Source organism: Gorilla gorilla, chromosome 8 (genome assembly GCF_029281585.2).
Source record: "Gorilla gorilla gorilla isolate KB3781 chromosome 8, NHGRI_mGorGor1-v2.1_pri, whole genome shotgun sequence".
In the NCBI taxonomy this organism is placed as follows: Eukaryota; Metazoa; Chordata; class Mammalia; order Primates; family Hominidae; genus Gorilla; species Gorilla gorilla.
Window position 1 is genome coordinate 90,545,434 of NC_073232.2, and position 27,276 is coordinate 90,572,709.

The following is a 27,276-nucleotide window of genomic DNA, read 5'->3' on the forward strand; positions in this document are numbered from 1 at the left end:
ACTCTCACTTCCTCTTCTGGTGGAGCTTATATTCCACAAAAGGCAAGCAAACAAAAACTAAAATACAGTCAGTTCTGCTATTAACATTTGTTTCCAAATACACAAATTTGTTTGAAGGCTACTGATATATCAGAAACCAGCAAATTTCCCACTTACGTGTATTTTCACCTGTGAGAAACACTAGCTACATCAAGCTGCACAGGAATTTACAAGGCAGATAGACACAGCTCAAACATCTAATAGCTATCTTAGTTCATCATGAATTATGAGTCAGGTCCATCCACATTTGATGTTACAAGTTTTTGTCTCATATCAGGTATCTTCCATCCATCACTTTACAGTAATTCATGAGCTGCAACCCTTCCAATGAGTGGCCACTTTCACAAGAAGTCAGGTTTTGGTCAAGGTAAAGTGCCATTTATTGCGGTGTTAAGTATTCTTTAACCATTTTATACATGTAAAACTAAGTTACAATTTTTATTAGGTTCCTATCTTTTTAAAATGTGTCACTGACAATGTTTTTGGTTACTGTGCTCCTAACTCCATTTTCCCCATAAATTGGTCTGGTGCAATTTTGCACAGCACCGTGACTTTCAGAAATGCCCATGTCATGTTATAGCAGAATGACTATAAGTAAATCATAACAGGTCACCTTCATACAAGAAAGGAACAAGCAGGGGCAAGGAAAGACAATGAGAATGACTGTTTCAGAGTGTTCAGCAAGGGCAGAGAAGGCCCTGTGAGAGGGTGACACTTAAGCGGACACATTACTGAAGTGAGTGAGCACAGTAGGAGAAACATAAAGGCACATAATGTGCAGAGCCCCTGAGACAGGAACAAACTTCTGCCTGCAGGGCCAGTATGGAGAGAGTAGCACAAACAAGGGGAAGATAGTAGAAGAGGCTGAAAAAATACCCAGACACCAGATTACACAGGATCTATTATAAGCCTTGCTAAGAAACAGGGAGTCACTGGAGGGCCGTGAGCTTGAGAGAGATGTGAGGTGACTGGCATTTTAACTGGATCACTCTGGCTACTGTGTGGGGAAACAATCATACAAAGCAAAATGGACTCGGGAACACTAGGGGGCTCTTGCAGAATTCAAGCTAAGAAAAGGTGGTAGCCAGAACTAAAATGATAAAGTAGTGAGAATTAGTTATACTTGGAGTATAATTTGAAGGCAGAGATAAAATTTTATGTGAAGAGACTTCCTTTCCAGTTTCAACAACAGTAGGCTAAATACTTTATAATTTCATCAGTACAACAGGAATAATACTGATCAGCCTATTTCAAAGAGCTACTGTGGAGTCAGAAGAGAAACAATATAGAAACCCTTTGAAAATTATAAAGCATCATACAAATCCTGAAAAGGACTGTTCACAGAATATATTTGCAAGCCCCAAATAATTGATTTTGCCAGGGGGTGGAGGTTGCAGTGAGGTGAGATCGAGATCGTGCCACTGCACTCCAGCCTAGGTACAGAGTGAGACTGTCTTAAAAAAAAAAAAAAAAAACAACAACACACACAACCCCACAAAAATTGGTTTTGTAATTATCAAATTGACAATGAGTTGTATCTAGTGCCTGGTATAGCATCCCAAATGCCCAGCTTATTTCCATCTTCACTCTTTCCAGCATCATAACAAAATGATGCACTACCCCCCCCAAACAATTCTGCACAACAGAATAAGGTAACAGATGCTTAACAGACACAAATTAGAATATATAAATTTTCTGTGAATTACAGACCAAAACCCCAAGTATGTTACACCAAAAATTTTAAATACTTCTTGCACAACTAGAAAACAGTTCAATTAAGACTGTCTTAAGGATCTAAGTGAACTCATCCCAAAATATTGTCATTGTAAAATAGAAATACCATTAAATCATAAACAATACATAATAACCATCTCTCTAAAAATATAAAAAGTTAAAATATGATGATAAGCGTAAGACAAATGACTTGGTACTAGTGTTCAAATTTAACAATTTACATGCACAGATGCTTACATCACAGACACTGTTTTCTAAAATTAAAAAAAAAAAAAATGAAGAGTTGAAACATTAAGACTGCTACTCCTTCAATCTTATTCCACTTCTCTTGAAACAGAGTATGTTTCCTGTGTTTTCTAAATTGACCAATGGAAATTCAATGCAAACATTTCTGCATAGTATTATCACAAAGCATAAATCAATGAAAAAAGGTCATGTGTCACTATTTTTACTAGACAAAAAATACTTAACATCACTCAAACGTATTGTTAAAATCCAAACGTTAGTGTATTATATTCTATGCAATATTTCCACTTCGTAAACAAGTCTTCAAATATGAGGGATTAAGAGAAAATGGACTTTTCCTAGTGAAATCTGTGTCATGCTTCCATGTCAAAACTTATTTTTGAAAATAAAACACTGATGTGATAACTGGGCCTAGAACTACACAAATACATTTTATCAAGGTACTATAATTTGGCAAGTTGTAACCACTGAGGGAAGAAGGGTGAAGATATTAGCAGGATAAAAGCAAAAATGCCTTCAAACTAATTCATGCCATAGTAACCACCACCAAATAAGCTTTCAATACCCAAGTGTTTAATCTCTGACAACATACAAGTTACCGAAGTTAGAGAACTAGTTTCTAGACTCAGCTGTTGCTCTCTGTTCAATTTTATTAGATTTTCCCTCATTTGTAAAACTGGAAATAAGGATACTATCTGTTTTCCAATGTTAACATGAGTATCAAAAGCGACTGTTAACTTGTATACTTACTTTCTATACAACATTTCTAATGTTAGTAATTTGTAACATTACTAACTCAAAGCGTATTTCAAAGTCATCTAAACAACGGTAAGACCATGTTGCTCAACTGCCAGTCTATTATTCAATGTGAAAGACTCAAACGTTACTAAATTATATTAAAAAAAGACAAATTATCACCAAATAATCCCTACTAATTCCTTCAAAATGTTAATAGTAACTTTTATTTGAAAGTTAGGGAGATGAAAATACATTTCCAAATTTTTCCAAAGATATAGCTAAATGACAAAATAAAAACTTCACTATGGGCCAGGCGCGGTGACTCACACCTGTAATCCTAGCACTTTAGGAGGCCGAGGCAGGTGGATCACTTGAGATCAGGAGATTGAGACCAGCCTGGCCAACTTGGTGAAACCCTATTTCTACTAAAAATACAAAAATTAGCCGGGCATGATGGCATATGTTTGTAATCCCAGCTACTTGGGATATTAAGGCAGAAGGATCGCTTGAACTCAGGAGGCAGAGGTTACAGCGAGCCAGGATCACACCACTGCACTGCAGCCTGGGCGACTCTGTCTTCAAAAAAAAAAACAAAAACAAAAAAACCCTAACGATTGTACCTTAAGGTTTTTGCTTTTGGTTACTTTAAACACGATTGTATGTTTTCAGACAGATCACAGACTATATAAAAATAACTCATTTCACAAAAAAATCTTTTAATTATACTCTCATATAACCTATCTTAAATTTACAATAGACATTATTTCCTTTAATAAATCCTAATGGATAAAATCTCTAAACTATACACGCTATGTTACAGCAAGTCTTATTTTAACTAGCAAGGTTTTTGGGAGTAAAAACCCTCACAATCCCTGATTTCTCACTTTTTATATTATATCTGCAAGTCCTTTCATACATTACTTCTGAACGAGCATTTTTCAATGAAATCCAAGATGCTAAAAAATCTAGTAATTACTGAAAAATGCTGTGATGCCAGTAAAGCCTAATCCTAAGGTAAACAAACACACAAGTTCCACATTTAACTTGCTTTGTAAAATGCAAGTTACAAATCATAGCATATAGGTTATTATTAGTAAAGAAAATCATTAAATCTTAAAATGAAAAACTGAGAAATTTGAATTCAGTAGTTCAATGCATATAAGTAACCTGCTGTAATCTTAAGTTTTTTACATGCTTAGAGCTTAGATAATCCAACTCACTTGCATTTGATTTTTGATAATGGTCTTGAATTTATATACATTAATTCTTTTTTCTTTTTTTTTTAAACAGACAGGTCTCACTCTATCAACCCAGGCTAGAGTGTGGTGGCACAACCACAGCTCACTGTTAACCTCAAACTCCTGGGCTCAGGCAATCATCCCACCACACCCAGCTAATCAAAAAAAAAATTTTTTTTTTTTTTTTAGTAGACACAGGGTCTTGCTATGTTGCCAAGGCTAGTCTCAAACTCCTGGCTTCAAAGGACCTTCCCATCTCAACCTCCCAAGCAACCAGCATTAGAGATGAGCAGCTGTGCCTGGCTGAATTCTTTTTTTTGAGACAGGGTCTCAATCCGTCTCCCAGGCTGGAGTGCAATGGCGCAATCTCAGCTCACTGCAACCTCCACCTCCTGGGTTCAAGTGATTCTCCTGCCTCAGCCTCCCTAGTAGTTGGGATTACAGGCACTCGCCACTGTGACCAGCTAACTTTTGTATTTGTAGTAGAGACAGGGTTTCACCACGTTGGCCAGGCTGGTCTCAAACTCCTGACCTCAGGTGATCTGCCTGCCTCGGCCTCCCAAAGTGCTGAGATTACAGGCGTGAGCCACTGAACCCGCCTGAATTCATTTTTGGATAAAAATCCAAAGGAGTTTATAATGCCTGCAATAAAAATCATACATATACACTTTTAACATCTTAGTGCCAAACACATCATTAGCAATAAAAAATAAACACCAGAAAACAAATTATGACTAAATATCTCACTATAAAATGAGGAAAAATCACCATTTTACGTTTTTTGAAGACAGAATTAATGTTAAAGATGTACTCTCAATTCCAGAATGGAGATATACCTCATATTATTATTTCCATATAATATAAAGGAATATGGCAGCCAGGTATGTTAGAGATGGTAGAGACAGGAATGGAATTACAGTATTAGCTGGAAGACTCCAGAAGACGACAAGCAGCTAGAAAGAAAATTGGCAAGTGGGGCCTAACTTAGCAAGTGATTAGATCAGAAAAACATCAAGTTTCTTGCAAATGAAGCTAAAGAAACATCAGGAAAGATGCAAATTTTTAAAAACGAAAAGCTAACAAGTACCTGGAGTTCATACAGGTAGAAAAATGAAAAATCAAAGTGAAGAAAAAATGGGTACAGAAAAAGTAAGTGGCTAAAACACCACTAGCTCTCAAGAGTCAAAGCATTTAAGAATAGCTTCAAGGCCAGGATCACATCTTGACTCCCAGGAGTATCACACAAATGTTGGCACACAGTAAATGCCCCAGGTTTGTTGAATGAATAAGCAACAGAATGTTCTTGGGATTACTTCACCTGTAAAAGAATTGGCTGAGCAAGGTTTGCTGGAAATGATTGAAAGCATTTATAACTGAAAAACTGACTTCTTGCATTTGGGGATAAACTGGATCACAGTCACTAAGATAAGAGCCTATTTGTAAGAAGATGGGTGCCATATCTATTTTGTTACAATCACCAAATTTTTCAAAATAAATACAGTATAGTACAACCAGTACCTGCTCTCCAATAGCTAACATTAGAAATGAAATCCACTATAGAAGAGTGGTTGATAGAGAGTACCATCTCAGGCTTTATATAATACTATGGAAAACTTACCCACAAAACTGATAACTCTAAAAGCTTAATTTTGCAACCCAATAACTTGTAACACTTTAATAATCAAATACACCTGCTACTACTGTTACAAAAATGTGGTTTATCCGCATAAATAGCACTAAGCTATAACTACATTCAATAGAGAACTACTTTCTTCTCATCCAAATTATTCAATCCCAGTGCAATCTTCTGACTGTATTTTCTCAAACCAGTAATTATGTAGAGGAAGCCAATGTTTCTCAGTATATGATCACACTGAATAAAGCTGATTTCTATCCTAGGTGGACAAAAGGGGCAAGATGCAAGGTATTTTTTTTTAAAGTAAGCCAAGTATTGAAGAACTAGCTGCCAATAGGGGCAAAAAGTCACATGGTACTTTACTGAGTTTCCTTGGAAGCTTTTAATATTGTAAATCTGCTTAAGATATGTTATCTACTTAAGCAACATGTAGGAGAGAATATAGGTGTCTTTACTGAAATTGCTTTGTTCCTTAATGCATGCTTTTGACATGAAATGTAATTCGGGCAAATTAAGCCTGAAAATAGTTACTGAGAATTGGTTTTGTTTACTTATTCTCAGACTCCTACCACAAACAGCTTGAGGCAAACTTATAATTGAAGGTACAGGACTGTGCAAAAGAAATCAGACTAACTTTTAAAAAGAATATTTCAATGAACCAGGTATAAAAATCACATCACCAAAACTGGAGAATACTGAAAATGTTTACAACAAAAAGCAAGAATGTATTTTCTAAGTCACAAATAATTTTTTAAATCTGGGAACTATCCTGAAAAAACATACTGAGTTTTTAAATTCATAGTTTATCATTGTAATTAGAAAACAGATTTGAACACCTTAAAAAGTAACAAACTTAAGCAACAATAAGGATCTCAAACTGAAATCTTTAAAAGGTCAAAGTTCCTTTCTTGGAAAAAAGTCCTGCATTTTTCCCATCCTTAAGAAAGCATGTTTTAAACTATATTCATAAATGCATTCCCTTATTATTAAACACTAAAGTCCACTTTTTTTTTTTTTTAATGGAGTCTCACTCTATCGCCCAGGCTGGAGTGCAGTGGCACCATCTCAGGCTAACTGCAACCTCCACCAACCAGGTTCAAGTGATTCTCCTACCTCAGCTTCCTGAAGAGCTGGCACTACAGGCGCCTGCCACCACCACCATGCCCAACTAACTTCTGTATTTTTAGTAGAGACGGGTTTTCACCTGCTGGCCAGGCTGGTCTTGAACTCCTGACCTCAAGTGATCTGCCCGCCTCGGCCTCCCAAGTGCTGAGATTACAGGCGTGAGCCACCGCGCCTGGCCTTAGAGTCCACTTTTTAGATGCTCACATCAGCATCTTGTTTCTACAGTAACTTGTTCAGAGTATAAAAAAGAAAAAAAATGATAGGATTAAAATATTTTAATGACATAACTGAACAGTAACTTCTTCAAGCTAGAAATACTACTGCCGCCTTTTATATACAGCTATTGTTAAAAACGTATGTCAAAGTTTCAACAAGAAAGATACTCACCACCATCCCTCTCTCTAACTCTGTGAGTATGCACATTTTTGGCCTTACTGTGACCTGTGCTGTCACTGTATTTGTTTTCAGGACTATCAGATCTCCGCAACATTTTATTTGGTGGTGAAGGATCTGCGGCGTCTCGCATCTTTTCATGTCTGTGATCACCGCTACTGGGGTGACTCTTCGATGAATACTTAAGTGCCTGTAAAACATCACCCCCCCAAAAAAAGAGAGAAAGAATTGAAACCTTAAACTCCCTAATTTAAACATAAACTTTGGTGTATTATCACTAAATTTTATGAACTTACAAAATTAAAATTTCCACTTTCAATTCTGCTTTACTCTTTAAAGTTTCTCAGACAAAAAACCTAATGCTTAAGCGTTACAATAAGACTCCTGATAACAAATCATACTAAACACAAAAAAACCACTCCATTATCTTATAAATAAACCACCTTGCACACTGATTCTGCAAAAAATAAAAAAATTTGGCTGAGAATATTTAGAATCATTTTTTGATAGTCAAAAGAAAACTAGAAATTCAGTACTACTATAATCAATTTCTGCTCTACAGCTGATATACACAAACACATGTATAAATAAGCACATGCATATTTTTGCAAACCTATCAAAAAAAAAAAAAAACCCACACACCAGTTTCTCCAATTCTTTGATTCAAATAAAGCATTTCAGACCTAACTTCCTTACTCTCCCAGGTGTGGGAAACAATTTTAAGGTATAAAAATACTAACCAAAATAAACTAATGTGAGTACTATTTCTAATTAAGCATAATGCGCTCAAAATAATGGTTTAGCTTTATTCTAACACATATCTTAAGACAACCATGATGTACTAATCTGTTGCAGTGTGTAATCAGCTATACTTTGGAGGAGAGATTCAGTAAAGTTTAATTTTTGACATATCCAATGTTTTACATATCAGAGGACAGTGTTTTCAAATTCAGCTGTATAACACAACCATCAGGTTAGAAACCTGCTCTCTAGTCCTTTAAGATGTAGAAAGTGTTTTCTGCAGTCATCTGATGGTTAACAATCATTATGAGGTTTCCCTCCTGAAAATTGGGGCCACTTTCATCATAATCCTTAGAACTTTACACGCAACGACTGCAGTAACAAAAAGGAACCCACCTACCTAGAACCACCTACATCAGAATGATTATCCAAGTACCCAAAGACCTCAATTCTTACAGAAACAAAAGCACACATATCTTTTACTTGTAAGGCAATTAAGTATACCAAAAATATTAAAAGGGGAAAGGGTAGTACTTTATAACCGACTTGAAAGTTGTAAGTCATTTAGCTATTTACCCAAGTTCTTCACTTAATTTTAATACCTTTACATTAACTTTTCAGTTCCCCCAACACAATAAATAAATAAATAAGCCTCGGAAGTCACCTATCATCTCATCCCATCGATTCCTTCACTCGCAAATAATCAAATAATCGAGTCAGGTCTTTCTGGCTGCAAATGATTCTTTTTTCCTAAATCAGCGAACTCCCTCCAGTCACCTGTCAAAATAAGTCACTAAACCTTGCTGGAGGGCGCTAAAGGAACCAAACCTGGAATTTTAAGGGGATCCGCGGTGCTAGTTTCAGATGTGTTGCACCGAAGGGCCTGTATCGACTTCTGAGGCCTGCGCTCGAGTAGCAGTCCCTCCCTTCCCCCTCCGGCCCCTTCCAATCCCTCCACCCCGGCCTCGGCTGGTACCTGGTAAGGCTGCGAGTCCCCCCTCCGGTCGTGACAGCTGAAAAACAGGAAGAGAAGGCAGCGACATAAGACACGGCGGGGGTGGGGGGCCGGGGAGGAAGAAAACGGGGCCCCCGCCGCCCCTCCCCGCGGGAGACCTACCGAGCGCCCCAGCACCGAGCCCCGCACGCACACGGCACAAACCCGGAGCCTCCGGAAGGGCCGGAGAGGGCGAAATGCCGCGAAGCCGGGCCCCCGCTCCCCGCCACACTGCGTTCCCGCCCGCCCGCCCGCGCGGCCGCTCCTCCTCCCCAACCCGATCCGGATCAGGGTTAACAACAAAAATGGCGGCCCGGCCAGCTCCAGATAAGGAGGAACAGCCCCCCCGCCGCCGCCCCCCGCCGCCGCCCGGCCCGAAACGAAAAGACAATTTACCCATCACTGAGTCTCTGCTGTTTCCTCGCATACATTACCATCAATGCCCGGCCTGTGAGTGTGTGTCGGGGAGGGGGGAGAGCGGCCGCAAAAGGCGGGCGGACGCGCAGGCGGCGGCGGCGGCGGGCGGCGGGCAGCCCCGGCACCTGGGCCCGGCGCGCCCTCGGCGACTCTCAGCAGCTCCCAGTTACTGGCGCCGGCGCTCCCGGGCCATCTCCCTCCGTCGACACCACGCTCACTCTCAGCCGGGGCAGCGGCGCCAACTACACGGCGGCACCGCGAACCGGGGGGAGGGGGGCAAGACGACGCGTCCGGCTCAGCCCCGCGGAGAGCGACTGCCTCCTCCGCCTTCTCCTCCTCCTGCTCCGCCGCCTCCTCCCCTCCTCCCCCCGCCGCCGCCGCTGCTGCCGCCGCCTGGTCCTTCTTCTCCTCCTCCTCCTCCCGCCGCCGCCGCCGCCGCTGGTGCCGCCGCTGCCGCTCCACCAACTACATCCGGGCAACTCGGACGCTGCCGCCTTCGGGAAACCTCGGCAGTTTCCGCCGGGCCCCTCCTCTCCCACCCTCGGCCTTCCTCCCCGCCCCGCGCGGGTCCGGAACACCGCCCTCGGCAAACCTCGGCTGGCTCCGGCCTTTCTCCTCCTCTGAGGCCTGGATCTCCTCTTCGCGACCAGTCTGCCCTTTCCTTCTTTTCCTCACTCGCGAGTCGGCCACCGCCGTTCCCGTTTAGGGATAGTCTCGCTCGGGCGCCTGCTCAAGGCTGATCCCAGGGGCTCCGCGCTGCGCAGGGAGGGAGCCGCCTTCCGGAAGAGGACGGTGGGGCGCGAGGGAAGCCATCGCGGACTAAATAAGGGAGGCTGCAGCGGCTGCGCGTGCGCCCAGAGGCGCCGCGGGAGGGGGTGCTCTCGGGCGAGCTCTCCGGCCGCGGCCTCCGCCCCTGCGCTGTCGGGCGGGGAGGTCGGAAACCCCCTGGCGAGACCACGGGCAGACGCTTCCCGAAGAGCTGCCTGGGCTGCAGCCGCGGAAGCTGCGTTCTGGGGAGCGGAGAGCGTGCTCCGGCGCCTTCGGGCCGCTGCTGGAAGCCGGAACCGAGCCCGGGCCGCTGCCCCTCACCGGACGCCGCGCGCCACCGGCCCTCCGCGGGGCAGGGGCTGCTGCGAGCTCGCCGGGCGCCCTTTAGACGTGAGTCTCACCCTGCGCCCCGAGACGGGAAGGAGCGCGTGCAGTCCCGGCCAGAAACGGCTAATAGGAAGGGCTGAGGGGTTCTGTGTCCAAGGCAGAAGGCCGTGCGTCAGGACGGCCCTCAGCGGAGATGCCTGCACGGAGCGGGGAGCGCCGCTCGGGGCAGGGAATGAAAGCGGCCCTTGAGACTGGAAATTTAGGGAGATGAGTTCCTTGGGAACAACGCTGAACCATCTCACTGCCCCACCCTACCCCTTGTTATGTTTTTTTTTGAGACAGGTCTCGCGCTGTCGTCCAGTCTGAGTGCAGTGACGCGATCATGGCTCACTGCAGCCTCGACCTCCGGGGCTCGCGGGTCGTCCCACCTCAGCCCTCTGAGTAGCTGGCACCACGGGCATGCACCACCACACCCGGCTAATTTTTTTAAAAAAGTTTTTCCGGAGATAGGGTCTCGCTGTGTTACCCAGGCTGGTCTCGAACCCCTGGCCTGAAGCGATCCTCCCGCCTCGGCCTCCCAAAGTGCTGGGATTACAGGCGTGAGCCACTGCGCTCGGCTTTTCACCCGTTTCTAACGTTTTCCATACCCAGCGGTGCCCTGCCCACCCTCTCTTTATCTCTCACTTTTCCCTCCTCTGTTTATTCCTCGCTGAAGTCCATTGGTGAAAGAAAATTCATGTGAAAGTTCTGGATGTGAATAAAGGCCTCAGGTGTGTTAAGTGAAATTGCTACAAATTTGATTGTATGTACAGCTGCAGGTACACTGAGAGAAGAAACGTGAAGTATACCAAACAACCGTTAGTTGAGAGTGGTGGTATTCGGGTGATTGGTTGACTTTTTTTTTTTTTGCACTATTTGTAAGGCAACATAGTTTAATGAAAAGAATTGTGGTAAACATAATTAGGTGATTAACACAGGAGAGGCAAATAGTAAACAAGTCAGAAGAAACAACCCCCTCCAAAAAATAAAAAGTAACTGATTTACTTGGTATCCAAGAAGTTACATTATTGCTAGACCTAATAGAATGAAGAGATGGAATGATGTAGGGAGAAAGGCTCTGAAATCAGAACTGGTTGGAAAAAAAATTTTAATTACATAATCTTATTTGTCACATCCATCTGCCAGATGTAAAGCTTATTGCTGTTTGTGGAGATGTGCAGACCAATAAAAAGCCTATTTAATGCTCTCTTAAACTACCAGTAACTAAAAAAAAAAATTGCCAGTGACTGAAATTATGAAAACAAAAAAATTCGGTAGCGTCTTAACATGTAATTTCTGACATATTTGTAGTGAATCCATTGAAGACAAACATCAGAGGAGTACAACAAATAACATTTCATAGAAACTTTTTGAAAACTGGCAGCAAAATTACTACTAATTTGTTTGATAACTAGATGTCTGCTGAAATTGGTATAAACCATTTGCTCAAAAGTAGCCAGGCATGGTGATGCATGCCTGTATTCCTAGCTACTCCCAGAGGCTGAAGCTGAACAATCACTTTAGTCCAGGAGTTCGAGACTGCAGTGAGTCATGATCACACCAGTGCACTCCAGCCTGGACGACAGAGGGAGACCCTGTCTCAAAAAATAAATAGGCCAGATGCAGTGGGTCATGCCTGTAATCCCAGCACCTTGGGAGGCCAAGTCAGGTGGATCATTTTGAGGTCTGGAGTTTGAGACTAGCCTGGCCAACATATTGAAACCCCATCTGTACTAAAAATATAAAAGTTAGCCAGGTGTGGTGGCGTGCGCCTGTAATCCCAGTTATTCGGGAGACTGAGGCAGGAGAATCGCTTGGGCCTGGGAGGCGGAGGTTGTGGTGAGCCAAGATCTTGCCACTGCACTCCAGTCTGGGTGACAGTGAGACACTGTCTCTAAATAAAACCACATTATCAAAAGTCTGATCTGCCCTCCTTTACAGAAATACTTTATCTTTACTTCTGTCTCTTGAACCCACAGACTTCATTCCCACACTCCTGGACCTGTTCAAGATCATCTGTAGCGTCCATGTTTTCAAGTCTGATTTTTATTTCTCAGTCTTCATCTCTACTTGTCAGCAGCATTTGACACAGCTGATAACTTTCTTCTCCTTAAAGTTCATTGTCTTGCCTACCAGGATTTCATTTTCTTTCTTGCTTCTCTTCCTTCCCAAATGGCTGTTCCTTAGACTCCTTACTGGTTTCTCCTTCTTTTCCAGCCTCTAAATGCTGGAGTGGCACCAGATTCAAATCTTACAACCCGCACTCCTCTGTTCTCTCTCCCTAGGCAATCTCATTCAGATCTCTGGCTGGATGAAACCCACATTTGAATTTCCAGTCCACACCTTTCCTCTGAACACAAGACTCACACTTAACTGCCTACTGTATAGCGCTGCTTGAGTTTCTAACAGGCATCACAAACTTAAATGTATTCAAAACGAAACTCTTAATCTCCCCCCACCCCAAACAAGTCCTGCTGAGATCTTCCCAATCTCTTGAAATGACAACTCCATTCTTCTAGTGGAGGCTAAAAACTTTGGAGTCATCTTTGATTGTTTTATATCTCACATTGACTCCATCAACAAATTTTGCCAGCATTACCTTCAAAATGTATCCACAATCTGATCTCTGTAACCCACCTCCAGCAAGTTCACTCTGGTCCAAGCCACCATCATTAAACCTGGACCGTGGCAAAGGCTTTCTAACTGATCTTGCCCTTCTGTGCCTGCTTCCACATTGTTTGCTGTCTCATACAGTGTAGTAATCCCTTAAAAAGTCAGATAATATTCCAATCTTGAATGAAAGCCAAAGTTATAGCCATGATCCACTAGGCCATATGTAAACTGCCTGTTACTTCTGGCTTCTTATCCACTGACTTCTTTATTTGCTCTTTTTTTGTTTTTGTTTTTGTTTTTGTTTGAGACTGATTCTCACTGTCGCCAGGCTGGAGTGCAGTGGCATGATCTTGGCTCACTGCAACCTCTGCCTCCCAGGTTCAAGCAATGCTCCTGCCTCAGCCTCCTGAGTAGCTGGGACTACAGGCACGTGCCACCACACCCAGCTAATTTTTGTATTTTCAGTAGAGACGGGGTTTCACCATGTTGGCCAGGATGGTCTCCATCTCTTGACCTCGTGATCCACCCACCTCAGCCTCCCAAAGTGCTGGGATTACAGGCGTGAGCCACCGCGCTCAGCCCTGCTTTCTCATTCTCCCACCGTTCTACCCTCCCTCCCTGTTTTCTCCAGTATACCAAGCATGCCTCTGCCTCAGGACCTTTGCACTGCTGTCCCTTTGCCTGGAATCCTCTTCCCTCTTAGTACTTGCTTGGCTCACACCCTCACTTCTTCAGGTCTCTGCTTAAGTCTTGTCTTGTTTAATTGAGAACTCTACATGATGGCACCCTACCACCATGTTGCTCCCTTAACCCTGATCTATTTTTCCTAAACCATTTGCCATATATTTTGTTTATTGGTTGTTTCCCACTAGAATGAATGCTTCATGTGACATACCATAAATATTTGTTGAATTAAAGGATATTTGCCTGCAGAAACATACAATAAAAATAGCAAAATTGAATTCTCAAGAGGAAAAAGCTTAGGTTCTATTTCTGTTTACATTGTGAAAGAATAAAAGAATTATAAATCCAGTCCTGTTCTCACAAATAAGATGGAGGATAAAGCTAGATTATTCCTAATACAGGCAAAATATTGTAATAGTAAAAAAAGTACATGAATTTGCATGTATAGGAAATCTTAAACCAGATTATTTACACTGCTATCTAATGAGAAATATCAAGTTTGCAAATGAGTAAAAGACCCATATTTCAACCTGTAGACTGAACACATACCAACCAATAGAGGGGAAAAACCATCAACTCATAGGTTATATATAGGTTGACCAAGATTTTAATATGATTCTATTGAAGGAAGAACTGAAGGAGGAACCAAAAAGTGAAATCCTCAAGCCTCTAGTTGTGAAAGGGATTTTTTTTTTTTTTTTTTTTGAGACAGAGTCTGACTCTATAGCCAGGCTGGAGTGCAGTGGCGTGATCTCAGCTCCCTGCAACCTCTGCCTCCTGGGTTCAAGCGATTCTCCTGCCTCTACCTCCCGAGTAGCTGGGATTACAGGCACTTGCCACCATGCCTGACCAATTTTTGTATTTTTAGTTGAGACGGGATTTTGCCATGTTGGCTAGGCTGGTCTCGAACTCCTGACCTCAGGTGATCCGCCCACCTCAGCCTCCCAAAGTGCTGGGATTACAGGCATGAGCCACTGTGCCTGGCCGTGGACCTTCTTTTCAAAGAATTATGGAGGCTTATTTTAGTTCCCCTAACTTGGAAATCTCCTGAGGAAGAAAGGTGACTACAGGCATTTGTCAAAAATTTGTAAAGGCAAGTTTATTAGCCTCTGCCATCAGGGGCAAAGAATAATAGCTAAGGCAAACAATAGACACACCAAAAAGCCTGGGAGGAAAAGCTGGAAAGTAAGATATTTTGGAGAATAAAGGCTTTTAAAACTTCCACATATTCCTGGGAATCCAAAAGGCCACATGTACGTGCAGGGTGAGCAAATACTCAGAAAAGACTTGAGAAAGCCTTAAACTCTCACCTCTGGCTAACCATCAGGCTTGCTCAAATGGGAAGTGAAAACTAAGGTGAATTTGTTGCTTAGCTGAATGTTGAAGGTGTGCCCCAGCACTTACACAGAGCCTACTGGTAAAGACTGAGAGTGTTTTCTTTTTGTCTTGGTTTCAGGCATTTAAGGAAATCTGTTTCTCTTTTGGATCACTAGCTGCGAATTAAGCTAACAGAACAGAAGCTCAGCTGGTCACACACAGCAACGAATACAGACTTTATAAAGTTCAGAAAAGTTACCAAACAGTGGTAACCATAACAAGTACCAACAATGAACTATGGGGAGGGAGGAGAATCTGATTTCCAGAGTTACCACATTATAATACTATTCAAAATGTCACATTTTTAGCAAAGATTACAAGACAAGGAAAAACCAGAAAAGTATGGCCCATACGCAGGTAAAAAAAGAAATTAATAGAAACTACCCCTGAAGAAGCACAGACTTTGGATGTACAAAACAGACTTTTCATCAACTCTTTTAGATATGCTAGAAGAGCTAAAGGAAACCATGGACAGAGAACAAAAAAATTAGGAAAGCAATGTCTCATCAAATACAGAATATCAATAAAGAGATTGAAATTGTAGAAAAGAACCAAATAGAAATTCTGGAGTTGAAAAGTATTATAACTAAAACTGAAAATTCACTAGAGGTATTCAGCAGCAGACTGGAGAAGTCAGAAGAAAGAATCAACAGGCTTCAAGATAGGTCAATTAAGATTATACAAATGGCTGTTCCTTAGACTCCTTAGAGTCCTTAGAGCAGAAAGGAAAAAGAATGAAGAAAAATGAACAGAGCATAAAAGACCTCTGGGACTCTATCAAGCATACCAGTATATGCATGAGGGGAGTCCCAGAAGGAGAAGAAAGAGAGAAAGGGACATAATAGTTGAAGAAATAATGGTAGAAAATGTCCCAGCTTTGATGAAATACATGAATCTAGATATTCAAGAGGCTCAAAGAACCCTAAATAGGGTAAACTCAAAAAGACCCACACCAAGACACATCATAATTAAACCATCAAAAGTCAATGACAATCCTGCAAGCAGCAAGAGAGAAGCAATTCCTCATGTACAAAGGATTCTCAATAAGATTAATAGCTGACTTCTCATTAGAAACCACAGAGGCCAGGAGGCAGTGGGATGATATATTCGAAGTGCTGAAAGAAAAAACTGTCAAGAATTCTGTGTCCAGCAAAACTATCCTTCAAAAAAAAAAAAAAGTGAAGGAGAAATTAAGACATTCACAGATAAGCAAAAACAGAAAGAGTATCTCACTAGTAGTCCTGCCTTACAAGAAATACTAAAGGGATCCTTCAGCCTGAAGTGAAAAGACACTAGACAGTAATTCAGATCCACATGAGGAAATAAAAAACACTGAAAAAGATTTAAATACATAGGTAGATATAAATGAAAGCAATAATTATATCTGTGTCAAAGCACAATGTATAAAGGTGATTCATGATGAGGAAAGGATGAAGTATAGGAGCAAAAATTTTGTGTACTATTGAAACTAAGTTGGTATTTATTTGAAATAGATTGTTATAAATGAAAGTTAATTGTAATCCCTAGAGCAACTACTAAGAAAATAACTAGAAATTTTGAAAAGGGAATAAAAATGGTATGCTAGAAAATATCTAATACAAAAAAGGCATAAGGGAGGAATTGAGGAAGACATAGGGAAAACAAATAGCAAGTGGCAATGTCCTTCCTACTAATTACATTAAGTGTGAATGCCTTAAACTCCATTTAACAGATGGAGAGATTGGCAGAATGGAGTCTTTTAAATGTTCTAACTATATCCTGTTTACAGAAGACTGACTTTAGAACCAAAGACACAAATATGTTGAAAGTGAAAGGGTGTCACCTTAGTTTTCTTTCTTTTTTTTTTTTTTTTTTGGAGATGGAGTTTCACTCTTTTTGCCCAGGCTGGAATGCAATGGCGTGCTTGGCTCACCACAACCTCCGCCTCCTGGGTCCAAGCAATTCTCCTGCCTCAGCCTCCTGAGTAGCTGGGATTACAGGCATGCGCCACCACGCCCAGTTAATTTTGTATTTTTTAGTAGAGATGGGGTTTCTCCATGTTGGCCAGGCTGGTCTTGAACTCCCAACCTCAGGTGATCTGCCTGCCTTGGCCTCCCAAAGTGCTGGGATTACAGGCTGAGCCACCGCGCCCGGCCAGCACCTTAGTTTTCTTGTGCTGCCGTAACAGAATACCTGAGACTGGGTAATTTATATAGAGCAGAAATTTATTTTCTCACAGTTTTGGAATCTGAGAAATTCAAAATTACGACATTGGCAGGTTTGGTTGTCTGGTAAGAGCTGCTTTCTGCTTCCAAGATGACACCTTATTGCTGCATCTTCTATAGGGGAGGAATGTTATATCCTCAACGTGGCAGAAGGTAAAAGGGCAAAAAGGAATGAAATTCCTCATCAGGCCCTAACTTAAGGGCACCTAATCTCATTCATGAGGGGAGGAGCCCTCAAGACTTAACCACCTCTTCCTGGCTGGGCGCAGTGGCTCACGCCTGTAATCCCAGCACTTTGGAAGGCCGAGGCGGGTGGATCACAAGGTCAGGAGATAGAGACCATCCTGGTCCTAGTAGAGACACGGTGAAACGCAGTCTCTACTAAAAATACAAAAACAAGATTAGCCGGCCGTGCTGGCGGGCGCCTGTAGTCCCAGCTACTTGGGAGGCTGAGGTGGGAGAATGGCGTGAACCTGGGAGGCGGAGCTTGCAGTAAGCCGAGATTGCGCCACTGCACTCCAGCCTGGGCGACAGAGCAAGACTCCGTCTCAAAAAAAAGAAAGAAAGAAAAAAAAAGACTTAACCACCTCTTAAAAGTCCCACCTCTTAATACCATCATGTTGGCCATTAAGTTTAAATATCTGAATTTTGGAGGGCACACATTCAAACCCATAGCAAGTGGAAAAAGACATTCCAAGATATCTCAGGTTCACATGGAACATTCTTCAGAATAAAACATGTTAGTCCACAAGTCTCAGTTTTAAAAGATTGAATTACAAAGTGCCTTCTCTGACTACAATGGAATAAAACTGAAAATAACACACCCTTAAACAACCAATGGGTCAAAGAAAGATTAAATCACAAGAGAAATCAGAAAATACTTTGAGATGAATAAAAACAAAAATGCAGCACCCTAAAACGTTTGGAATGCAGCAAAAGCAGTGCTCAAAGGCAATTTTATAGCTGCACATGCCTACATTAAAAAATACCTAGAATCAGCAACCTAACCTTCCACCTTCAGGAACTAGAAAAAGAAGAGGAAATCAAACCCAAAGCTAGCAGAAGGAAGGAAATAATAAAGACTGGAGTAGAGATAAATGAAATATACAGTAGAAGATAGAATCCACAAAACCAAAAGTTGGTTGTTTGAAATAATGTTCACAAACCCTTAAAAAGACTGAGCAAGACAAAAAGATTCAGGTTACTAAAATCAGGAATAAAGTGGGGACATTACTGCCAATGTTACAGAAATAAAAAGGATTGTAAGGAAATACTATTAACAATTATATGCTAACAAATTAGATAACGTAGATAAAATGGACAAATTCCTAGCAGCACACAAACTACCAAAACTAACTCAAGAAAAAACTAAACCTATAATAATACTAGTTAAAAAAAAAAAAGTAAACCAGTTAAAAACAAAAAACTTCCAAGATAGGAAAGATCAAACCATGTGGCTTTACTGGTGACGTAAAATATTTTAAGAGTGCCAGTCCTTCTCTAATACTTAAAGTAGGGGAAGAGGGAATATCTTAACTCATTATATGATGCCGGCGTTACCCTGGTACCAAATCCAGACAAAGACGTCACAAGAAAATAAAACTACAGTCCAATAGTTCTAATGAATATAGATGCAAAGATCCTCAGCCAAAGTGAATCCTGAAGCACATTACAAGGATATCCACAAACAAAACTGTTAGAGCTAATACCTCAATATCACAGGATGCCCAGGATCAACATACAAAAATTAGTTATATTTCTGTATCCTTGCAATGAACATTTCAAAGTGAAATGAAAACTCATTTACAGTAGCATCAAAAAGAATAAAATACTAATAAACAAGATGTAAGACTTACACACTGAGAACTACAAAACATAGTTGAGAGAAATTTAAAAAGACCTAAATAAATAGGCATTTTATGTTCATGTATTAGAAGACTTTGAAAATGGCAATACTCCCCCAATTAACCAACAGAATCAGTGAAATTCCTATGAAAATTCCAACTGCCATTAATGTAGAAATGGGCAGGTTGATCCTAAAATTCATAAGAAATTGCAAGGATGTGGCCAGGCGCGGTGGTTCAACGTCTGTAATTCCAGCACTTTGGGAGGCTGAGGCGGGCGGATCACGAGGTCAGGAGATAGATACCATTCTGGGTAACACGGTTAAACCCCGTCTCTACTGAAAAAAAAAAAAAAAAAAAAAAAAAAATGTAGCCGGGCAGGTGGTGGGCGCCTGTAGTCCCAGCTACTGGGGAGGCTGAGGCAGAAGAATGGCATGAACCCAGGTGGCGGAGTTTGCAATGAGCCGAGATCGCGCCACTGCACTCCAGACTGGGTAACAGAGCGAGATTCCATCTCGAAAGAAAAAAGAAAATGACAAAAAGAAATTGCAAGGATGCCAAAACAGTCTTGGAAAAGAACAAAGTTAGAAGACCCACATTTTGTGATTTCAAAATTTACCACGAAGCTACAGTAATCAAGAGTGTGGTACTGACATAAGGATAGATATATAGGCCAATAAAACAATTGAGAGCCCAGAAGTAAGCCTATACATCTTTGGTCAATTGATTTTTGACAAAGGTGTCAAGATAGATCACTGGGGAATAGAATAGTATTTTTAAGAAATGCTGAGGATACTGGGTATCCACATGTAATAGAATGGATTTGGACCCTTACCTTACACCACATGCAAACATTAAGTCAAAATAAATCAAATACCTAAATATAAGAATGAAACTATACAACTATTAAAAGAAAATATTGGGGTAAGTCTACATGACCTGGGATTTGCCAGTGGATTCTTAGATATGATACCAAGAACTCAAGTAGCAACATGAAAAATAGATACAATTGGGCTTGATCAAAATTTAAAACTTTACATATCAAATGAAACTATCAAGAAAGAGAAAAGAGAACCCACTGAGTGAGAGAAAATATTTGCAAGTCATATACCTGGTAAAGCTCGAATAACTATTACAAGTCATCAATTAAAAGACGACCCAAGTTAAAAATGGGCAAAGGACTTGAATAGACATTTCTCCAAGGGCGATATTCTAATGGCCAAGTACATGAAGAGATGCTTTGCATCATAACCTTCCACCTTAAGGGAAATGCAAATCAAAACCACGATGAGATACCACTTTCTATACTCACTAGGGTGCTATTATTAAAAGACAAGTGTTGGCAAGGATGTGGAGAAATTGGAAAGCTCATAAATTGCTGGTGGAAATATAAAATGGTGCTTTCATTATAAAATAGTTTGATGGTTCATCAAAATTTTATACGGAATTAACATATAACCCAGCAGTTCTCCTAAATATATACTCGAGGATAGAAAACTAATCAAACAAAAACTTCTGCATGAGTGTGTATAGCAGCACTATAATAGCCAATAAGTAGAAACAACCCAAATGTTCATCAATAGATGAATGGACAAATTGTGGTATATTCATATAATGAAAAACTACTCAGCCATAAAAAGAAATTAGGTACTAGTATATGTTGCAACATGGATCAACCTTGAAAGACCTTGCTAACTGAAAGAAAAGGCCACATCTTACATGATTGTATTTATGTGAAACATCTAGAAGAGGCACATCCATAGAGACAGAAAACATTGGTGGATGCTAGGGGTTAGGGAAATGTAGAAATGGGGAGTTGCTGCTTAAAGAGTTTCTTTTTTGAGTGATGAAAATATTCAGATTTGGGTAGTGGTGATACTTGCAAACATTGTGAATGTACTGGAAGGCACTGAATTGTACAGTAAAATGGTTAAAATGGTGAGTTTTATGTCATGTGAATTTTACCCCAATAATACCTCAATAATAATTTTTTAAAAGTAGCCCCTCTCTTAGTCCATTTTGTGCTGCTCTAACAGAATACCCGAAACTTTATAAAGAACAAACGTTGGCCGGGCACTGTGGCTCATGTCTGTAATCCCAGCACTTTGGGAGGCCAAGGTGGGCAGATCACGAGGTCAGGAGTTCAAGACCAGCCTAGCCAACATGGTGAAACCCTGTCTCTACTAAAAATAACAAAAACTAGCTGGGCGTGGTAGCACATGCCTGTAATCCCAGCTACTTGGGAGGCTGAGGCAGGAGAATTGCTTAAACCCGGGAGGTGGGGGTTGCAGTGAGCTGCGATCACGCCATTGCACTCCAGCATGGGCGACAGAGCAAGAGACTCTTGTCTAAAAAAAAAAAGGAACTATATTGGCCCACATTTCTGGCAGTTGAGAAGTCCTAGATGAAGGGGCCACATCTAGTGAGGGCCTTCTTACTGCATCATAACGGTGGAAGGCATCACATGATGAGAGAGAGAGCAAGAAAAGGTGCTTTTGTTACAAGCCCATTCCATTATAATGAACCCACTCCCATGATAACAAGCTATTCATGAGGACAGAGCCATCATGACCTATTCTCTAATTAGGCCCTACCTCCCGACACTGTTGCATTGAAGATTAATTTTCCAACACAAGAACTTTGGGGAACACAATCCATAGCAGTCCCTCTCTTCACTAATTTCTTTTCCATGAATTCTTCCACTCCCCTGACTTTTGTGTGTAGTTACCATCTATACACAGATGCCTCAATAGAGGCAGTTTGTATCTCCAACCCACATCTTTTTTCTGAGTTCCAGATGTGAATATCCTGCTGTTTACTTACCTACCACCTCCACACATATGCTTCAAATGCAACTTTGAAATATAAAACTGAGTTCATTACCTTTTCTCCTAAATTTGATTATCTGTGAATGCTTTCTGTCTCACTAAAGATAGCTTCCAGTCATTGAGAGTTTGCTGTATGTTTGGACGAAAGTGTTAATCCATTAATTTACTTAATCCTCAGAAGAACCTCAGATAATACTATTTTCCATTTGCAGCGAGAGAGTTGAAAGGTAAAATAACTTACTGAAATCACAAACCTTTTAAGGAAAGGCTAGCCCTCAACAAAGGCAGCCTGACTTTTCAGAGCCTATGTTCTTAATGCCATTGCTATACCATCCTCTAACTTTTTCTAGAGACCTAGAAGTCATCTTTGTCACTTCTCTCCTTTACATGCTTTATCAAGTTGATCATGAGGTCCTATTGATTTGACTTCCTAAATAACTCTCACTCCATCCAGTTCATTTCATCTGCTACTGCCAGCCTTATTCAAGCAACCATCTTTTGTCTATACAATGGCCTCTTAACTAACCTCCCATATTCACTGACAACAACCTAATAAAAATATTTATAAATATAAATTTGTATCTTACAGGTAGGGAATTAATATTCTTCTCTTATTATGCCCAAGGAATATTTCCAAATATTAATCATAAGATTGATCACCTAGAAAACCTTAGTGAATCATGAAAAGTAGAAATCTTAAGAGCTGCTTTTCAGATAGTGCAATAAAACCTAAAGTCAACAAAGGTTGTTTTTTGTTTCTTGATGATTTTAACTGTTGGTTTACTATCAGTCTCTCCAACACTCCTGCCTTAATTCTTGGTGATTTTAATATGCACATCAATGATCTTTCCAATATCTTGACCTCCAGCTTCTTGGACACCTCTTTTCATTCCACTTCAGCCACTCCTTTGGTCATTGCCTAGGTAGATCTGCTTATTACCATTAACTGCAAACTCAATTATCTCAACTTCATGCATCCACCTTTCTGGCTGCCACATCCTGTCTTTCCAGCTTTCCCCTCTAGATCCCTAGCTCCTCATAATTATTTATCTTTGTTGGTAATTCTAATCTATTGATTCTATCACTGTTTCACTGCCCCTCACCCTTATTTTCCTCCTCACTTGGTTTAAATTCCATAGCCAGTCATTGACTGGATATTCCTTTTTCCCACTGACAAAACCGTAACCCTAATCATTACTTATCTACTCCATTCTTGCTCCCGTGTAGCTGAACATGACTGGAAGAAAAATGCAAGAGTTTCACTTTAAATTCTTGAAGACAAACCTCATGTGACCTCAAAATGCTGCCAGTCAGTCAAATTATATTTTCTCCAAGTTTATTCACTTGTAGTCAGCTTGGGCTGCTACAATAAAATATCATAAACTAGGTAGCTTGTAAACAACAGACTTGTCTTCCTTATGGTTCTGGAGGCTGGGAAATTCATGATCAAGGCACCAGCAGATTTAGTGTCTGTTGAAGTCCAGCTTTGTGGTTCATGGATGGCGACTTCTCACTGTGAGAAGATATGGTGGAAGGAAAGAGGGGTCCTTTCTTGAGCCTCTTTTATAAGGACACTAATCTCAATCATGAGGACCACCCCCCATAACCTAATCACCCTCCAAACGTGATTAGGCCTTCCAATACTATCACCTTGTGTGTTAGGATTTCAACATACGAATTTTGAAGGGACACAAACATTCAGAGCATAGCACTCCCTTTTCCTGAAATGATTTTATGTAAAATTGTCTCTTTTCGAATATCCAACACTCTATTCCCAGTCTTACCCTCGATGATAACTCTTGTTCCTATTTCCTGGAGAAAATCGGAGCAATCAGAAGAGATCCCCTGCCACTAAATCTATCCTTCTAGCAGCTTGTGAACTCATATAATTTTCTTTCCAGCCTGTTACTATACATATATGCATGATGTCCATGCTCTCATCTAAAATCAGCCTCTGCTTGTGTACTAGATCAGGGTTGACAAAATGCAGCCTGTGGCCCAAATCCTGCATTTTGTTTTGTTTTTGTACAGCCCGTAAGCCAAGAATAGTTTTTACTTTTTTTTTTTTTTTTTTTTTTTGAGACATTCTTACTCTGTTACCCAGGCTGGAGTGCAGTAGCACAATCTTGGCTCACTGCAACCTCCACCTCCTGGGTTCAAGCGATTCTTCTGCCTCAGCCTCCCAAGTAGCTGGGACTAGAGGCACCCGCCACCAGGCCTGGTTAATCTTTGTATTTTTTAGTAGAGATGGGGTTTCACTATGTTGGCCAGGCTAGTCTTGAACTCCTGACCTTGTGATACACCCACCTCAGCCTCCCAAAGTGCTGGGATTGCAGGCATGAGCCACTGCGCCCGGCTAGTTTTTTACGTTTTTAAGTGTTGGGGAGAAAAAAGTATATACAGCAGAGACCATGTGTGATCCACAAAGCCTAAAATATTTACTGGCTCTTTCCAAAAAAATTTTACTGATTCCTGTACTAGATCACATTCTCTCACACCTACTTGATAGTAACACAGCAATTCTTCCTTCTCTCTTCTACATTAACCAGTGTTTGCCCTCATTCAAGATTACTTCCACTAGCATTCAAGCATTCTGTTATTTCTCCCATCTTTAAACAAACCGAAAAAATCTCGATACTACTTTTCTTGCCAGTTACTGTCCTGTTTCTTTGCTCCCCTTCGCAACACAGCACCTTGATTTTTATTTTTATTTTATTTTATTTTATTTTGAGACAGGGTCTCGCTCTGTTGCCCAGGCTGGAGTGCAGTGGTGCAATCTCGGCTCACTGCAACCTCCACCTCCTGGGTTCAAGTGATTCTCCTGTCTCAGCCTGCTGAGTAGCTGGGATTACAGGCATGTGCCACCATGCCCAGCTAATTTTTGTATTTTTAGTAGAGACAGGGTTTCACCATGTTGGCCAGGCTGGTCTTCAACTCCTGACCTCAGGTGATCCGCCCGTCTTGGCCACCCAAAATGCTAGGATTACAGGCACGAACCACTGCGCCCAAACAGCACCTTGAAATAATAATCTATAGTTGCTGTTTTGAATTCCTCCTTTCTAATTCTCACTTGAACCTACTCTAATCAGGTTTTCTCCCCTGTCACAAAGACCACTGTCCTTATCACAGTCACTAATAGCTTCCATATGCTAATTCCAGTGGTCAGTTTTCAATCCTACTTTATTTGACCTAGCAGCAACATTTGACCAAGTATATTCACTACCTCCTCCTTGGTAAACTTTTCTTCACTTGATTGCCGAACACCACACTGTGTTTTCTCCCTACATTACTGATGTCTCCTTTATTGGTCTGATACGTTTCCCAGATCTCTTCACACTGGAGTGCCCCAGGGCTCAGCCTGTCTTTCTCCATCTACACATCTTGAGGGATCTTATCCAGTTTCATGACTTTCAAAACCACCTATTTGCTGACAACTCCCAAATTTATATGTAGCCTTGACTTCTCACCTAAAACCCAGATTCCTTTATCGAACAACCTACCCAACATCTCCAGGTAAATGTCAGATAAACATCTCAAAACCAAAACATCTAAAACCAAATTTCTGATATTTAATCCTAAACCTGTTCAGTAGTTATCCTCATTTTATGAATGTTAACTCATCCTTCTCGATAATAATGGTAAAAACTTTGGAGTCGGCTGGGCACGGTGGCTCACGCCTGTAATCTCAGCACTTTGGGAGGCCGAGGTGGGCGGATCACAAGGTCAGGAGATGAAGACCATCCTGGCTAACACGGTGAAACCCCATCTCTACTAAAAATACAAAAAAAATTAGCCAGGCGTGGTGGCGGGTGCCTGTAGTCCCAGCTACTTGGGAGGCTGAGGCGGGAGAATGGCATGAACCCAGGACATGGAGCTTGCAGTGAGCCAAGATCAAGATCACGCTACTGCACTCCAGCCTGGGTGACAAAGTGAGACTCTGTCTCAGAAAAAAAAAACAAAAAAAAAAACAACTTTGGAGTCATCCTTGACTTTCCTGTTTAATACCACACATTCATTGTATCAAGAAATCCTTCTGGCTGTACCTTTGAAATGGAACAAGAGTCTGACCCCTTCTCAGTCCTCTACTGCCACCACCTTGATCCAAGCTGCTATTATCTCTCACCTGGGTTACTGCTCACTTGCCTCCTACTTCTATCCTTGTTCCCTGTAATCTGTGCTCAAATAGCAGCCAGTCATGCTTTTGAAATGTAAATTATATCGTGTCACTCATCTGCTCAGGATTCTTCAGTGGCCCCCCATTTCACTCAGTGAAACCCAAAGTCATAACAATGGCCTAAAAGCCTACGTGAACTGATCCCTCTTGCGTCTTGGACCTCATCTCCAACTCTCCACCCATGCTATTCTGGGCACTTACTAATTCAGGGCTTTTGCACAAGCTGTTTACTTTCTATTCTTCTGCTGTGTATTCACTTGGCTAACTCCCTCCCCTCCTTTAAGTCCTTCCTTAAATCCCACCTGCTCAGTGGGGCCTACTTTGATCACATTATTTTAAATTACAGCCCCTCCATCTGCACATATGATTTTCCTTTCTCTTTTTTATTTTTGTGTTACATAGAACACTTATCACCTTCTAGCATGCTGTATAATTTATGTATTATGTTTATTGTCTAGCTCCTGCCCCCTAATGGAGGCTTCATAAGGATAAAAATCAGAATCTCTTTCGCTCTGTGATATATTCCAAGCACATGGCTCGTAGTTGATACTTCATAGATATTTGTAGAATAAATAAAAATGAATTTAAAAACTTCCCAATTCTTTAAAAACACTACAAAATAATTACTGGATTATAGCAGATGTCAAATTTGAGATTACAAGTTGTATACAAATTGGAAAACTGGAACACTTCATATGAATATGTATGGGAAGTGAATCAAACCTAAGCCCAGAGAAGAATTCATAGCTTTAAAGGAATATAATGCCAAACAAAATAATTCTTACCGTGATCAGAGCTCTTACTAATAATGTTCTCTCTATCATCACTTCCTGCATCAATCTCCTAGCAAAGCTACTGGGCTTTCTCTCCCAAAGTTATTACGTTAGAAGACGGTTCTCAATATGTAGTTGCTGGACTAACAGCATCAGCTTCACCTGAGAACTTGTTAGAAATGCAAATTGTTTTAATAAGCCCGCCAACTGATTTCAATACACGCGATTGTTTGAGAATATTGCATTAGACTCAGGAAGCTTATTTCTTAGTGCCTTTTTCTTTTCTCACATAAAAGAATAGAGTCTGCTGTTGATTCAAACACTGTCTTGCTTAGGGAGGCAAA

At 41.1% G+C, this 27,276-nt stretch overlaps 1 protein-coding gene across 25 annotated transcripts in view; it reads right to left on the bottom strand.

Annotated features, from left to right (window-relative positions):
* Nucleotides 1-10,012, bottom strand: part of WAC (WW domain containing adaptor with coiled-coil) — a 116,339-nt gene extending 106,327 nt beyond the window's left edge. For 11 of the 25 annotated variants that reach the window (XM_063710273.1, XM_063710267.1, XM_063710266.1 and 8 more), the window contains exons 1-3: nucleotides 9,281-9,417; nucleotides 8,866-8,903; nucleotides 7,144-7,356 (exon numbers count right to left, since the gene is read on the bottom strand). In XM_063710273.1, the coding sequence (XP_063566343.1) occupies nucleotides 7,144-7,356; nucleotides 8,866-8,903; nucleotides 9,281-9,321 (292 nt within the window). In that variant the 5' untranslated portion in view covers nucleotides 9,322-9,417. Of the gene's footprint in view, nucleotides 1-7,143; nucleotides 7,357-8,554; nucleotides 8,775-8,865; nucleotides 8,904-9,280; nucleotides 9,453-9,893 lie in introns of those variants that run through there. The other 14 variants (XM_063710274.1, XM_063710268.1, XM_063710275.1 and 11 more) reach the window with 6 other exon arrangements.
* Nucleotides 10,013-27,276: the final 17,264 nt, after the last annotated feature.